Consider the following 14,830-nt stretch of genomic DNA (forward strand, 5'->3'; position numbering starts at 1 on the left):
CTTCTCTGAAACCTACATTCATTGCAAAGTATTGTTGATTATTCCCTCTAACAGTAATAGACAATTTTTTATTACCTTAAAACTTTCAGTCCAAATATATGTTCATTGTTCAACTTAACCTTCAAGACGCTTTGATGCTTTTTGTTTAATTGCACTAGTGGTGGTATTTCTTTCTTTCTTTTTTTCTTTAAAGCACAATCTTTTTTTTTTTTTTTTAAGGTTAGCCCTGCGCTAAATCTGTTGCCAGTCTTCCTCTTTTTCTTTCTTCTCCCCAAAGCCCCAGTACATAGTTGTGTATCATAGTTGTAGCGTTGTACCTCTTCTATATGGGATGCCGCCTCAGCATGACTTGATGAGCGGTGAGTAGGTCTGCGCCAACGCGCCTACGATCTGAACCGGTGAACCCCCGGGCGCCCAAGCTGAACGCGGAACTTAACCGCTGCACTACCAGGCTGGCCCCTTTTGACACTTATTTTTGCCTTTGTGTTTTGTCAGCTGAAATAAACAGTCTAGGCGATATTAGTTCTAGCAGTTTATTCAATAATCAGAGTGAGGAGTTCGAACCCCGGGAAAACAGTTCTGCAGGGTGCTCTGATGGAACTGCTCCGACGTGTGTGAGTTTAAGTGTAGCTTATATCTCTTTCACAAAACAGTGTACGTGTAGGGAACTGGAAAAGAAAACAAAAACTTACAAGCAGATTTTTTAAAAAAAGGGTAGAGTACATCTGGGATTTTCTCTAGACCATACATTGAAGGTAACATAAACAAGAATGTCCTGGTTACACATCAAACAAGTTCAGAGATGCTGACATTAATATGCTAAGGGAAGCAAGGACCAGCGTTGTTAATTATTCTCTCAATCTCTAAGAAATGCAGCTGGGGAATGTGAGAGCGAGGTACCCTTTATCTTGACCTGTTGTGGCTCTGCCCAGCTGGCATCTTCAGTCATGAGGTGCGGGGCTGCAAGGTCATTTTGACACAGGCTGAAGATGGCCTGCACGGCTGCTTCACAGTACAGCATGGATTTTATTGTACTGATTTAAAGCCTATGCAGTTCGCTTGCTAGATTTGCCTGTTAGACTGGGGTGATGGGTTCAGAATATCTGTAGACAGCTTGATGACTTTTTAAATTGGGGCGAAATGGTCAAGTATGTGTCTGCGTTTTAATTACGTGAGTGAGCAAAGTGGAAATGCTGGCTGTTTGTGATAACACTAAACTGAGCTGGCCTGTTTTTACATGAATAAAATAAATTCCGGCTTAAAAATGAAAAAAAAAATCTAAGCTCACAGCAGCACCTCCCTCCCTGCCTCAGGGCCCAGATAATGCTCGGTGGACTGGCTGAGTTTGGCCTCGCCTGAGAGGAACACGGAACCATGGAGCCGTGGTCCTCCGGCCTTCCTAGAGCGGAGATGATAGTGCGCTGGGGAGCGAGCGCTCACTCTCAGCAAAGAGCTCAGACGGTGCTCGAGAGCGTTTGGTTCCTCCTGAGGGTCTTTGGCGGGGTAAGTAGGGACTATGCTCCGAGTTGGGGAGGAATTGCGGCCAAGGTGCAGGGGAGCAGCTCACTTCCTCGGGGTGCAGAGAAATCTTCCGGGGCGGAAGGGCCCTACCGCCTGGGGGCGGGGGCGGGGGTGGGAGGTGTCAATCCTGGGGCCTATGAGAGAGATGAAGCTGTGGTCTAGTAAACGGCGCAACGTTCTGCTGCATATTTTTCATCTCTTGAGCGCAATTTAAAATATATATTAAAGGTAAGCCTTAGAAGATAATATTTGAGCAGAGACCTGAAGGAGGTGAAAAGACCTATGTGGCTTTTGGGGGCACGAGCCTTTTAGCGGGAGGGAACAGCAAGTGCCAACCCCTAAAAGCGAGAGCTTGCTTGACATATTCGAGGATTAGCCGGGAGACCAGAGTGGTCGGAGCACAGTGGACAAGGGTGAAGTTTGTAGAGGATGATATTAGAGAGATTGAGGGGTAGGGGAGGGGTATAGAAGAAGTGGGCATTGTATTGTGTATTGTATTGTGTGAAAGAGTTTTTGGAGGATTTTGAGCGGAGGAAAATCATGATCTGACTTATGCTTTAAAGCATCTATAGCTGGGAACGCATTATGAGAATAGACTGGGGCGGCAAGAATGGAGTCAGAGAAACTTAAAAGTTCGGAGACTATTGCAGGTAATTCGGGTAGGAGATAAGGATATCTTGGACTAGTATTATGGTAGAAGTGGTTAGTAGTGGTCAGATTAATGATCTACTTTGAAGGTAGAGCCAACAGGATTTGCTGTTGTGCGAGTAAAAGAGAAGACAAAGATAAATCCAAGGTTTTTGATCTGTGGCTGCGAGAGATATTGGAGGAAACCTCTGAGGTTCAGCTTTGGGACCTTGTGTAAGTTGTTTAAGTCTCCATGTCTCAGTTTCCTTCTCTGTACAATGAGGTTAGTAATAGTATCTTCTTGATAGGGTTGTGTGAGCGTTAAATGCATTAATACCTGTAAAGTGCATAGAACAGTTGTACTGGCTTATTGTTTTATTATGCTGAGACATGAAGTGTGTATGGGCATTAATGAAAAGCAAATTGGAGGGTTGAAGAGGGTTCCAGGCAGAAGGAGTAAGATGTGGAAGGACCTAGGAGCAGGAAAGAGTATTGCAAGTTTGAGGAACAGAAAGTTCATTAGATCACAAGAAAATTTTAAACCATATTAAATGTTTTAAACTTGATCCTAAGGGCAATGATGAGCCATTAAATGCAATGTAGACAGGAGAGACATAATCATATTTCCTCTTTAGAATAATCACTGTCTGCAGTGTGGAAAATGGTGAGTCAGAAAGACCAGCTGCAGTAGTCTGTATAGGAGAAGATGGTGGCAAAGGGGAGGAAGAGGAATGGATAGATTTGAGGGGTAGTTAGGCAGAATCAATAGAACTTAATTGAGCTGATGCACGAGATATGAAAGGAGGCAGGAAGGGTCAGTTTATCAAATTATTTATTATATATTGTGTTTGATGTATTTAATCACATCATAGAAATGAGCCATCACTAATTCAACAACCTACACTATATACCTGTATTAGAGAACTGCAGAGAGTCAGAAGCAATAGGAGACATATAGATGTAGACACATAGAGATATAGATTTATTGTAAAGAATTGGCTCATGCACTTATGGAAGCTGGCAAGTCCCAAGATCTGCAGAGGGAGTCAGCAAGCTGGAGACCCAGGAGAGCCAATGGTTTAGTTCCATTCTGAGTCCAAAGGCCTGAGAACCCAGAGATCCAATAGCATAGATACAGTCAGAAGGCAAACAGGCTTGAGAACCAGGAAGAGCCGATGTTTCCATTCAAATCTGAAGGCAGGAAAAAAGCTTATGTCTCAGTTTGAAGGCTGTCAGGCAGGGTGAATTCTCTCTTACTTGGGGTAGAGTCAGCCTTTTTGTTGTGTTCAGACCTTCAACTGATTGGATGAAGCCCATCCACATGATAGAGGGCAATCTGCTTTACTCAGTCTACTGATTTAAATGTTAATCTCATCCAAAAACACCCTCGCAGAAACATCCAGAATAATGTTTGACCAAATATCTGGATACCCCATGGCCCCATCAAGTTGTCACATAATATTAACCACCATAATACCAAATTTATTTTCTGGCTAATAGTCATCACTTTCTTGGAGTTTTTCACTTCTATTAAGAATAGTTAATATTTGGCTTTTTAAATTTTGAGTCTGTTTTTGACAAAGAAAACTGTATATCAGCTGGGAGTGTTACTATGTGCACATCCAGGAAAATATAACAGCAAGCTGTATTTGGAGCCTAGCCAGGCACAGCCACTAATTGAGGGACTCCCCCCTCACTCATGCATATTGATTCAAAGGTGTGTATCAGCAGCTGGCTGATGTTATTCACTGATCTTTAGAATCACTCAAGAGTAGTCAACATCAAGGATGCTAAGTCCTCACATACCAAGGGCCTGCCCCAAAGGATGATGGTAGAATTCTCTGAGTTCGTTTTGACATGTTGGGTTTGAAAGCCTTCTGTAAGGTATCCAGGTACCAGATAGCCAGGAGGAAATATAGGTCTGGCACTCTTGAGATATCTGGGCTGGAAAATAAAGAAATCATTGGCATAAAGATAGTAATTGAAGTTACAAACGTACGTGTCCTCTACATTACCGCTTCCTAGCTTCTGCCCTATTTCTCTTCTTCCATTCAATGTCTTATTTTTTGAAAGAGTAAGTTTTGCTCACTCTTGCCATTTTCTCATTTTCCTATGGCAGGCAGACTTTTCTCCCTATTCCACTATCGGAATTGCCTTCACAGAGGTCACGATGACCTTCTTGTTTTTTAATTAAGTGCATATGTCAGGTCTGAGATTAATCCACCTTCCTATGCATTTCATGCTCTTGAGCAATGCCTCTTTATAATTCCAATTATGAATCAATGAATTTCTGTTCTTACAATTATTATCTCATTTACCTCAAAACATCTCTATGAATTAGGTATTGTCTTCATTTTACAAATGAGTAAACTAAGGTTCTAACAGGATTAATAGCTTGTCCCAGGCCACACTGCTTGTAAGTGACAGGGCTGGATTAGAACCCAGGCTCTTTCCACCACTCCACACCTACAGAAATAGATCTCCTTGGCCTGCTGGATACCACCATCTTTATTCTTCTACTTCTCCCCTTGTTCCTTCTCACTTCTCTTCCTACATCTAGGTGTTTCCCAGGGATCCAGCCCCATATAGCCTTTTTCTAGCCATAACTAACTACTAGCCTGAATGTGCCAGGCTTTCCAACAGCTCTGTGCTAAGGGCCTCTGTCTGGAAAATGCTTTCCCTATTTTAGTGTCTAACTTGCACTTGTCTTTTAAGAATCAGAAGGACTCTCCTCCAGGAAGCCTTTTCTAACCTGCTACTGGGAATTTGGTGCCTTGTCATTGTGCTCTGCTAGCATCCTGTACATACCTTCATGGCACTTAACACTGAACTGTCATTGCTTATTCACTGAAGATTTCTTGAGGAGCAGAGAGCTGCAGAGGCCAAGGAGTTGTCTTTTATCTCTGTATCTGTGCAACTAAGAGAGTCTGGCACATAGTGGACAATCAGTAAATGAGATGTTATGAATATCTTTACATTCTTTTAGGTAATTCTGATATTGGTGGTAATGACTGTATAAGCAGTTTTCCTTACTTTGTGTCTTTCCCCCTAAAACATTTTGAGAATTTTCAACTCTACAGAAAAGTTGAAAGAATAGTACAATTAATACTATATACTCCTCATGTAGCAGCAGTTGTGAACTTCCTGCTACATTTGTGCTCTTTCTCTGTCTCCACCTACCCACACACACGCTTTTTTCCACTGAAACTTTTGAAAAAAAGTTTTAGCACCATCTCCTGAGAATAAGGATATTCTCTTAAATGGCCACAAAACTGTTAACCCACCTGAGAAAATTCTCTCTCGGGATCTACAAACTTGGTCTCTAAAGGGCCGGATAGTAAATGTTTTAAGCTTTGCAGGTGATATGATCCCTGTAGCAACTACTCAGACCTGCCAGTGTGGTGCAAAAGCAGATGTAAGCAATACCTAACCAAATGGGTGGAGCTGTATTCCAGTAAAGCTTTATGTGCAGGCTTTGGGCTCTATTTGGTCTGCTGGGCCGTGGTTTGCCTATATATCATTCATATTAAGGTTTCTGAATTCTTCAAAAAATGTTTCTATCTTTTTTTATTTTTTTAACTCAGGAGCCATTGTTACACATTGCATTTCACTGTGTCTCCAATCTGGAACAATACCTTCCTCACATCTTCTTTTTATTTTCCCGAAATTGATTATTTTGAACAGTCCATGCCTGTGTAGATAAGCTGCATTCTGGACTTACCTGCAAGTTTCCTCATTATTAGTTTCATGTCTCCATTTTTCCGTTTGTAATAAATAAGCAACCAGTGTGGTGATTCTTTGAGATGGTGAGAATGTCCTTTCCGCCCACTGCTTTCACCTACTGGTTTCACCCATTTGTGGTCCTTGATTGAATCATTTATTTTGTCAATGGCTACAACATGGTGATTTTTCAAATCTGTTATTCCTGCTATGTTAGCTGACAATCTTCTGTAAACAGTTTTCTCATTTGTGTGTGTGTGCTTGTTTTAGGAATGGTTGTTTCGAAGAGAAAAAAAATGGATGGTAATTATTGGAAATGCATAAACCCAACAAAGGGGTGTTGCTATTGTTGTTATTGTTATCATTACTACTACTGTTACTGCTTCTGTGATTCTTGTTATTACATTTTCAGGAGTATCGCTGAGGAGACAGTCAAAAGACAGTCCTTCAAAACAGAGAGCAGGCTGAAGCTGGGGATGGCAGCAGCATTGATGAGTGCTCATTCCCCGGCTCCTCTGAATCTGAAGAAGGAGGGGCTTCGGGTAGAGAAGGAGGATCAGCGCTCTGCTTGGCAACAGGGACTCCAGCTGCAAGGAGACAGCACAGGCCTTGGACAGGAGCTGTTGTGCAAACAGTTCAGGCAGTTGCGCTATGAAGAGACCACAGGACCTCGAGAAGCACTGAGCCGGCTCCGGGAACTTTGCCGACGGTGGCTGCGGCCCGAGACCCACACCAAGGAGCAGATCCTGGAGCTGCTGGTGCTGGAGCAGTTCCTGAGCATCCTGCCCGAGGAGCTCCAGGCGCGGGTGCGGGAGCATCACCCGGAGAGCGGGGAGGACATGGTGGTTGTACTGGAGGATTTGCAGCCAGAGCTTACAGAAACAGGACAACAGGTGGTAAGTCAGGTGTGCTCTTTTGCAGGAAGGCAGGAATTGAGATCTCTGGCCAGAGAGGCGAACATGAGCTCTGCAGTGGGAGGAGAACTGAACTGAGCTCAGGTTCAGTTTCTTTTCAGCCTGGCTGTTCATTGCTGTAGGTCTTCCTTCTCTGCTGGGAGGGAACTGAATGCAATCCAGATCCCCCAGCCTCTTTTCTTCTCTCTCTTTTCTAACATTGAAGAGTTTTTCTGAACAGCAGTTTCCTCCTAAACCCACATGTACCTAATTGTCCCTAGGACCCAGACCAGGCAAAGAAACAGAAAATGCTTGTAGAAGAGACAGCCCCCCTGAAGGCAGTGCAAGAGAGGCAGGTCCAGCCTGAGTGTGAGGTTTCCAGGCCTGAAAAGGAGAAAGGTAAGAAATGGACCACATCTTCTTACATGTGGGATGCAGTGGGCTTTGTAATTCCCTCCTGAGGCCCTGCTCAGCACCCTTGGCATTTTGCTTTTTGTTTTTGTTTTGAGTCAGGTTTATTGAAGTTAATTTACATACAGTAAAATTCATTCTTTGTAAGTCTACAAGTCAATGAGTTTTCACAAACATGAAATAATTACAATCATCTAATCACCACTACAATCTAGATATAAAAGTTTTCATCACTCCACACATTTCCCTTGTACTTTATCCTTGTTTTGTTGTTGTTGTTCAGTTAAAACTGAAGCCTTCTCCTATGTGGACCTTCACCTTGCTTTTCTCCCCATTACTGTAGGGGTGAATAAAAAAGAAATGCTAGTGGGCCAGCCCCAGTGGCCTAGGGGTTAAGTTCAGCACACTCTGCTTCAGTGGCATGGGTTTGGTTCCCAGACGCAGACCTACACCACTCCTCTGTCAGTGGCCATGCCGTGGCAGTGGCTCACATACAAAAAGAGGAAGATTGGCAGTGGATGTTAGCTCAGGGTGAATCTTCCTCAGGGGGGAAAAAAAAAAGAAATGCTGGTTTCTCACCCAAGGCAAAGAATTCCAGCCACGTGCTTCGTTACTCATTTTTTCTTACAGCCTTCAAATTATGGTAAATGGCTACCATCTTTTATTTCTAAATGTCACCTGGATTATTTTTTGCTATAGTGTATTTTCCTTGCTGCTGAAATCTCTCTAATTTCTGTCCCTTTCATTTCTCTTTTCCTTTTTCTAGTTTGATACAAGCCTGCTTCTCTTTTTTTGTTTTAGTGTCTCTCATCTTGGTGCTTCCATTGACATTAAGTTACTTCCTGTTCATTCTCCATCATTTAAACACAAATTCATTAATGTTGCCCCCCACCTTAAAACCTTTCAGTGAGCTGAGTAATATTATTCTTTCAACTTTTTTTTGATGTTTGAAAAATTCCATAATAAAAAGTGAAAAATAAGAAAAAACCACCACCTTCAGCGATTTCTAATAGCCATTAACAAAGGCCTCACATGGCATGTTCTGGCATCTGCTGACCTCTCAGCCTCATGTCCACTAGCGTAACCCATTTGTTACAGTGTGCTTGAGACTTTAACACTTGCGGCTCCACGTCCTGTGAAGCCCCTCATTCCCAGACAAATTGGGATGGTGAGTCACCCTTTGACCCACCTGCTCACACTGTGCGTTGCCATCATGCTGAGCTATATTCCATTTCCATTTGCTCCCTGCTATTTCTTTCGTCTGAGCCTCTTCTGCCTTGTTTCTTCTGTCTGAACGCTTTTTCCTTACTCTCCCTGACTAATTCCTGCTTGTCCTTCAGGACTGAGCTTAGGTACCACTTTCTCTATCCTTCTCTAGGTCCCCCAAGTCTGGACCTGTTTCCCCACCTGTGCTCCTAGAGCTCGAAGATTTCTCCTGTCATAGAATGATCACATTGTGTTATAGTTGCTGGTTTACTTCTCTTTCTCTCCTGCCAGACTGAAAGGGCAGGGGCTTTGCTGTGTTTCCTGAGTCTGCTAGAGGCCCTGGACTCCAGTAGACCCTCAATAAATGTCTATTTGATGAATGGCTGATTTCGATTCTAAAGCCTTCTTGTACCTACTACCTACTTTCCCTGTTCAATTTCTGAGTCTGCTTCAAAGGTTCCCTTCTTCTGGAAGCTTTCTGAGTAAAGTAACTGAAAGAGAGGGGCATGCCTTTTCTGAATAGCCTTGCAGAAATAAATTTATGCCAGGTAATCAATGATGAGTGTATATTTTAAATATGAAAAGTAAATTTAGTGACAGTATATTCTTGAAATTGTTCCTTACCCTCTGGATCTGTTGAAAATGTTATTTTATATTCAAAGTTCAGGTTGTTGTTTGGTTTCAGACCCCGCCCCCCTTTTGGGTTGTATATGTCATTATATCATTGCTGGGAAAGAATCTCTCCTATTCTCTTCCCTTAATTCTCCCTCCCTCCCCCATGTAGGCGACTTCATTCTCTTGCAAAGGGCCTCTACACACAGTACATCGTCTACCTCATTTCATCTTCCCGCCCCCCACATGTGACTTTACTTTCTCTGATGTCTCCTTACCACTCCCTTCTCTCACTTTTACTTTTGGCTGTCACCTGCTCTCACTTTTTAAATGATCTGCTGCCTTTATCTTGCTCACACTGATCAACCTGCATTTGTTTGTTATTACTGCTGCTTAGGATCTCCCTCTGCTATTTTCTCTATCCACCTCCCCTTTTACTCTCTCATTCTGACTTTGCATCCCTCCCAGTCATGCTACTGGCCTTAAAAGACTTATCCTATCTGCCCATCCCTCTCACCCTTCTGCCTGTGTGTCTGAACTTAGGTTTTATTCAGCAAACATTGTTTACTGTCTCTTTGTACCAGATATACGAGCAAATTATTGCAGCATTGAGATGTAACAGCTCTGTTGAACCACACAGGAAAGCAGTTACTGCTGTCCAAGGAGATCAGGAAAGGCCAAGAAGTTCACATTGTTGTGAACTTTGTGTTACCCTCAAGGTCTTCTGGTCCAATGTTTTTGATTTATTGGTGAGGCCACTGAGCCCGAAGGGTTTAAATTACCTTTCTAGGATTACACAGAATCAGTGATAAAATTGGTATCACATCTATGTTTCTTCATTTCCAATTCATTTCTTCATTTCCAGTGCTATCTCTTTTTTTTTGGCCCCAGGGTCCTGAATTGATCCAGCGTTTTTATTTTCCATGCGACAAACCGTTTTGAAGAATATGCAGTTTTTCCCTGCTATCTGGAAGTAGAGCATTCCTATGAAACCTTTCGTAAGCCGAAATGGCGTAAAGCGAAGAAGCAATTACCGTTAATTTATATGGGAAATTTTTTTTTTTTTTTTGCTGTGGAAGAGTTGCCCTGAGCTAACATCTGTTGCCAATCTTCCTTTTTCTAATTCTGTTTTTGCTTGAGGAAGACTAGTCCTGAGCTAATATCTGTGTCAATCTTCCTCTATTTTTTATGTAGGTTGCTGCCACACCATGACTGACGAGTGGTGTAGGTCTGCACCCGGGATCCGAACCCACAAATCCCAGGCCACCAAAGCGGAACGCGCCAAACTGAACCACTATGCCACGGGGCCAGCCCTGGGAAAAATTTTTGAGCATTCCCAGACTCAAAAAATAACCTACCAAAATAAATGGAAATAAAGCACAGGTGCTCACAGACACAGTTCAAAGCTACAATGGCTTGATGCTGAGGTGCAGAGTATAGTTCCTGGGGAAGGAGTTTGGTGGCGCCATTCTCTCTGCTTGGGGTGCGTGTTACCACATTAACAGCTTGCTGCAAAACAAATGCTGGGCACTATTTTCACTCTCCACCTTTTTTTGCAAAAGCAAAAATCTTCAGATTTCCTTCTGTTAGCGAAAACAAGTACTAATGTAGGTCTTTCTTAAAAGCAAAGTGGCGTAAAGCAAACTTTCAGGTAACGGGAAACCTGTATAAAAGGGTATAGCCATGCCCTTTAAGACAGTTTGCTTGCTTGCTAACTCGTGTTTGTGTGTGTGTGTGTGTGTGTGTGTATCACATGATAAAATTCAAACCATTTAAAATAAGTCACCTCCCACTGCAATCCCCAACCTTTCCCAAAGACAACCACTGTTAACAATTTCTTATGTATCATTTCTTATATATTCTATGCAAACACAAGCATCCACAGCATTTCCACTTTGCACATATGGCTTGATTTAAATTTTTTCTTCCTAATTGCAGATTCCTTTCCCCAAGCACCAAAAAACAAGTAATTGCTGGTATATATTTAATGTTTCAGGTGAGGACACAAGGACTGAGAATGGGAAGCTGGTTGTAGAGACAGACCCTTGTGGAGGAGTGGAATCATCTAGGAAGATATCTGAACCCATAGAGACTCATTATGGGGACTCTGACTTGGAAAGACCGCAGGCCAAGCCCAAGGAGAAGACTGCCTATAAATGCTCAGACTGTGGGGAGGGATTCATCCAGCACTCAGACCTGATTAAACATAAAGGTACGCACATGAGGGAAAAGCCCTGTGCATCTGAAGTGTGTCAGAGTTCTAGTCTTACTAGACATCAGAAAATCCGTTCTAGAGAGAAAGGTCATCAGTGTCATGAGTGTGGGAAGACCTTTCAGAGAAGTTCACACCTTGTCAGACACCAGAAAATCCATCTTGGCGAGAAGCCTTATCAGTGCAAGGAGTGTGGAAAAGTCTTTAGCCAGAATGCAGGCCTTTTGGAACATCTCAGAATCCACACTGGAGAGAAACCTTATCTGTGTATCCACTGTGGAAAGAACTTCAGACGCAGCTCTCACCTTAATCGACACCAGAGAATTCACAGTCAGGAGGAGCCTTGTGAGTGCAAGGAATGTGGAAAGACCTTTAGTCAGGCCCTTCTCCTCACCCACCATCAGAGAATCCACAGCCACTCCAAAAGCCATCGGTGCAACGAGTGTGGGAAAGCCTTTAGTTTGACCTCAGACCTTATTCGACATCACAGGATTCACACTGGAGAAAAACCTTTCCGGTGTAATATATGCCAGAAAGCCTTCCGACTGAACTCACACCTCACTCAGCATGTGAGAATCCACAAAGAAGAAAAGCCCTATGAGTGTAATGAATGTGGAGAAGCCTTCAGACAGAGGTCAGGTCTTTTTCAACATCAGAGGTATCACCACAAAGACAAACTGGCTTCCTGACGTGTCCTTTGCTTATGGAACCTCAGAGACAGTACATTAACAAACAAACAGCACTTGAGGAAAGGTCACTCTAGCCAGCTCTGGGGGAGCTGGGGGCCAAGTTGGAGGCTGTCTGCCTCCACTCTTCTTTGTTTTTCTTGAAGTCAGCTTTGGACCATAATAATTTGACTCTAGATGGTACTGTGGGATCATAGTTAAACAGCATTCTTTACTGCAGGACTTCTTGGAGCCATTAACATGGTTAATGCATGATTATGCATCTCCAAATAGTAGAGAGCCTCGTGATTGAGAGAGGGCTTTGAAGTCAGCAGCAAATCAAGTGTCCACAGATTTACAGGCTTAAGCAGAACAAGAGCAGGTTGATATTTTTGCATATGCTGCAGCAACAGACTCCTATACAATAAAACTCATGATGTTTGGAAATATACCATACTCAAAGGTGTCTTAAAGTACAGGTTAGTGGAGACTAAACCCTACTGGTTTTACTAACCGCACCCCCCACCCACCCCCCGTGGCATTACCCTCACCTTCCCCTGCCCCCAATCAGTGGAAGCATTTTGGAAAGCAAAGATAATCTAATTTTACCATTTCCCACCCCCATCCTTGCCGCAATACTTTATTGATTCAAGTTAGAAATCAAGGTTTTCTTTAGACTATGGAAGAGATTTCATAAGTCATTTGAATGAACTGTGCTGAATTCAAGTAGCAACTGTCTTGCTTGATAACTCCAGTGCCAGTATAGTGGCTGCTGCATAGACACTATTCAATAAATGCCTGGGGAAAGAAATTGGACTTTTTTCCTTTAATACTGATGATGCAATTTTAAAATGTTGCTTGTTCTGGAATTCTTTAAAAGTCAATAAAATCAGCTTGGAGGAGATGATGATGTTTATACTGTGAATACTAAAATGTCATGGTAATGATGAAGAATATTAAGCTTATGGGAGTCCACTCCCAAACACATCACCAGGGTGATGAACATCACTTGCGGATGGGTAGTAGCTGCTCAGGGTACTGCTGTCTGGAAAAGACTGCTGAGTCTTCCAGGGGAGTGGGAATGTTGGCGAACACTCATCTTTTAGTAAGAATTTGGTTCAGCTGCATATAGTTTAAAAACAAAAAAGGTAGGAGGGACTTAATAAAAGTTTGTTTTTCTCTCAAATAGAAAAGGCCCAGACGAGCAGTCCAGGACTGGTAAGATGGTTCCATGACATCACTAGGGACTCTGGCCTCTGCCTCTCTGCTCCACCATCCTAGTGTGTGCCATCAGTCCTTAAGGTCATCGTATGATCCTCGAGGGCTGCTGAAGCTCCAGACCTCACATGCAAAATGTGGATAGAAGGCAGAAGGACAAAAAGAGGCTCCTTCCAGCTCAGTCAGCGCCCTTTGAGCAGCCTTCCCATAAATTACTTTAGCACATATGTCATAGGCCAAAACTTAGGAAAGGGAGGCTGGAAAGTGTGTCTGGGTTGCAGAGGGCCCAACTGAAAATTAGGCTTCTGTCACTAAGAATAAAGGGGAGAGGGGCCGGCCCCATGGCTTAGTGGTTAAGTGTGCGCACTCTGCTACTGGCGGCCCAGGTTCGGATCCCTGGCACGCACCCACGCACTGCTTCTCCGGCCATGCTGAGGCCTCGTCCCACATACAGCAACTAGAAGGATGTGCAACTATGACATACAACTATCTACTGGGGCTTTGGGGAAAAAAAGGAGGAGGATTGGCAATAGATGTTAGCTCAGAGCTGGTCTTCCTCAGCAAAAAGAGGAGGATTAGCATGGATGTTAGCTCAGGGCTGATCTTCCTCACAAAAAAAAAAAAAAGAAAGAATAAGGGGAGAATGAATGTTGGAATAGGCACTTAGCAGTCTTTGACAAACTTTCTGTTCCTTCCCATTCTGATCTGACTGGGTACAAGCTGACCAGAAGCCACAGTTAATACTGTTTCCTGGAGGATGACCAAATCTATAGGAGAAACAACTGTAACTTTTTGAGACACTAAAGAACTTCGTGGAAAAGTCAGTCATGTTCCATTGCTTAGGAAGCCATAAAGCTACGTATCTTTTATTCTGTCTTTATGAGTAAAATTAAGTTGATATCAGGGATTTTCAAGTATTTTGAGGGCTGTGCTGAGGTCAGTACCTAAACATTTAGCTCCTCATCATAGTTTAAATCTATTTGATTCTGTTCAGTTTGAGAAGGAAAGAACATAGAATATCTTTATTATTCTCCTTATAAAGCAATGACAAGGAAAAGATTTAAAGGATGAAGAATTGTATACCCTTAAATATCTGGAAAATTTGTCTTGCCTTTCTTTCTTCAAGATGATTCTATAGTACGGGTATTGTAAGCATTCTGAATTCATTCACACCTTAAACAACCTAATTCTTCCTTAAGGTTCCAAAGGAAATGGTGTTTTCATCAGTACCTTGGGGGCAGACCCAGAACCACCTGGGCATAAATGTTGCATAGAGATATATTTAAAAATATGTTTTTCAGTGCATGCACTCCGCTGCTGGCGGCCCGGGTTCGAATCCCAGGCGCACATCCATGCACCGCTTGTTAGGCCATGCCGTGGCGGCGTACCACATAAAGTGGAGGAAGATCGGGCATGGATGTTAGCTTAGGGCTGATCTTCCTTCCAAAAAAAAACAACAAAAACGTTTTTCTTATTTATTCTTGACAGTTACAGAAACATTAAACAAAGGGCAAATGTTATAACATCTCGATTAGGTTTTTGCTTGCAGTGTGACACATCCTAGATACCTTAAAAGGTAGTTAAAAGTCTATGCAGAGGGCAGGAACCCAGGAAGGATGAACTATATTGCACCAGTGTCTTCTACTGCTCAGCCATTTCTGTTTGGGTAGTAGCTGCAGTGTCCAAATATAGAGTGGAATTGGCAGTCTCTGTTTGTCCCCATTTCCTGCTCACTCTCCTGTTTA

The 14,830-nt window shown here is 42.9% G+C and overlaps 1 protein-coding gene across 2 annotated transcripts; it reads left to right on the plus strand.

The window, feature by feature from the left end:
• The first annotated feature begins 1,464 nt into the window (after positions 1 to 1,464).
• Positions 1,465 to 13,331, plus strand: ZSCAN26 (zinc finger and SCAN domain containing 26). 2 transcript variants are annotated; one of them, XM_087438155.1, is made up of 4 exons: positions 1,465 to 1,503; positions 6,281 to 6,764; positions 7,043 to 7,160; positions 10,987 to 13,331. In XM_087438155.1, exons 2-4 carry the CDS (start codon positions 6,345 to 6,347, stop codon positions 11,889 to 11,891), a joined length of 1,443 nt encoding a protein of 480 aa, XP_087294281.1. In that variant the 5' UTR covers positions 1,465 to 1,503; positions 6,281 to 6,344; the 3' UTR covers positions 11,892 to 13,331. The 2 variants fall into 2 exon arrangements, with proteins under 2 accessions (XP_087294281.1, XP_014651801.1); XM_014796315.2 differs by lacking the exon at positions 1,465 to 1,503 and adding an exon at positions 1,661 to 1,749.
• Positions 13,332 to 14,830: the final 1,499 nt, after the last annotated feature.

The sequence above is a fragment of the Ceratotherium simum genome, chromosome 13, assembly GCF_057802395.1.
Source record: "Ceratotherium simum simum isolate JZ-2026a chromosome 13, ASM5780239v1, whole genome shotgun sequence".
In the NCBI taxonomy this organism is placed as follows: domain Eukaryota; kingdom Metazoa; phylum Chordata; class Mammalia; order Perissodactyla; family Rhinocerotidae; genus Ceratotherium; species Ceratotherium simum.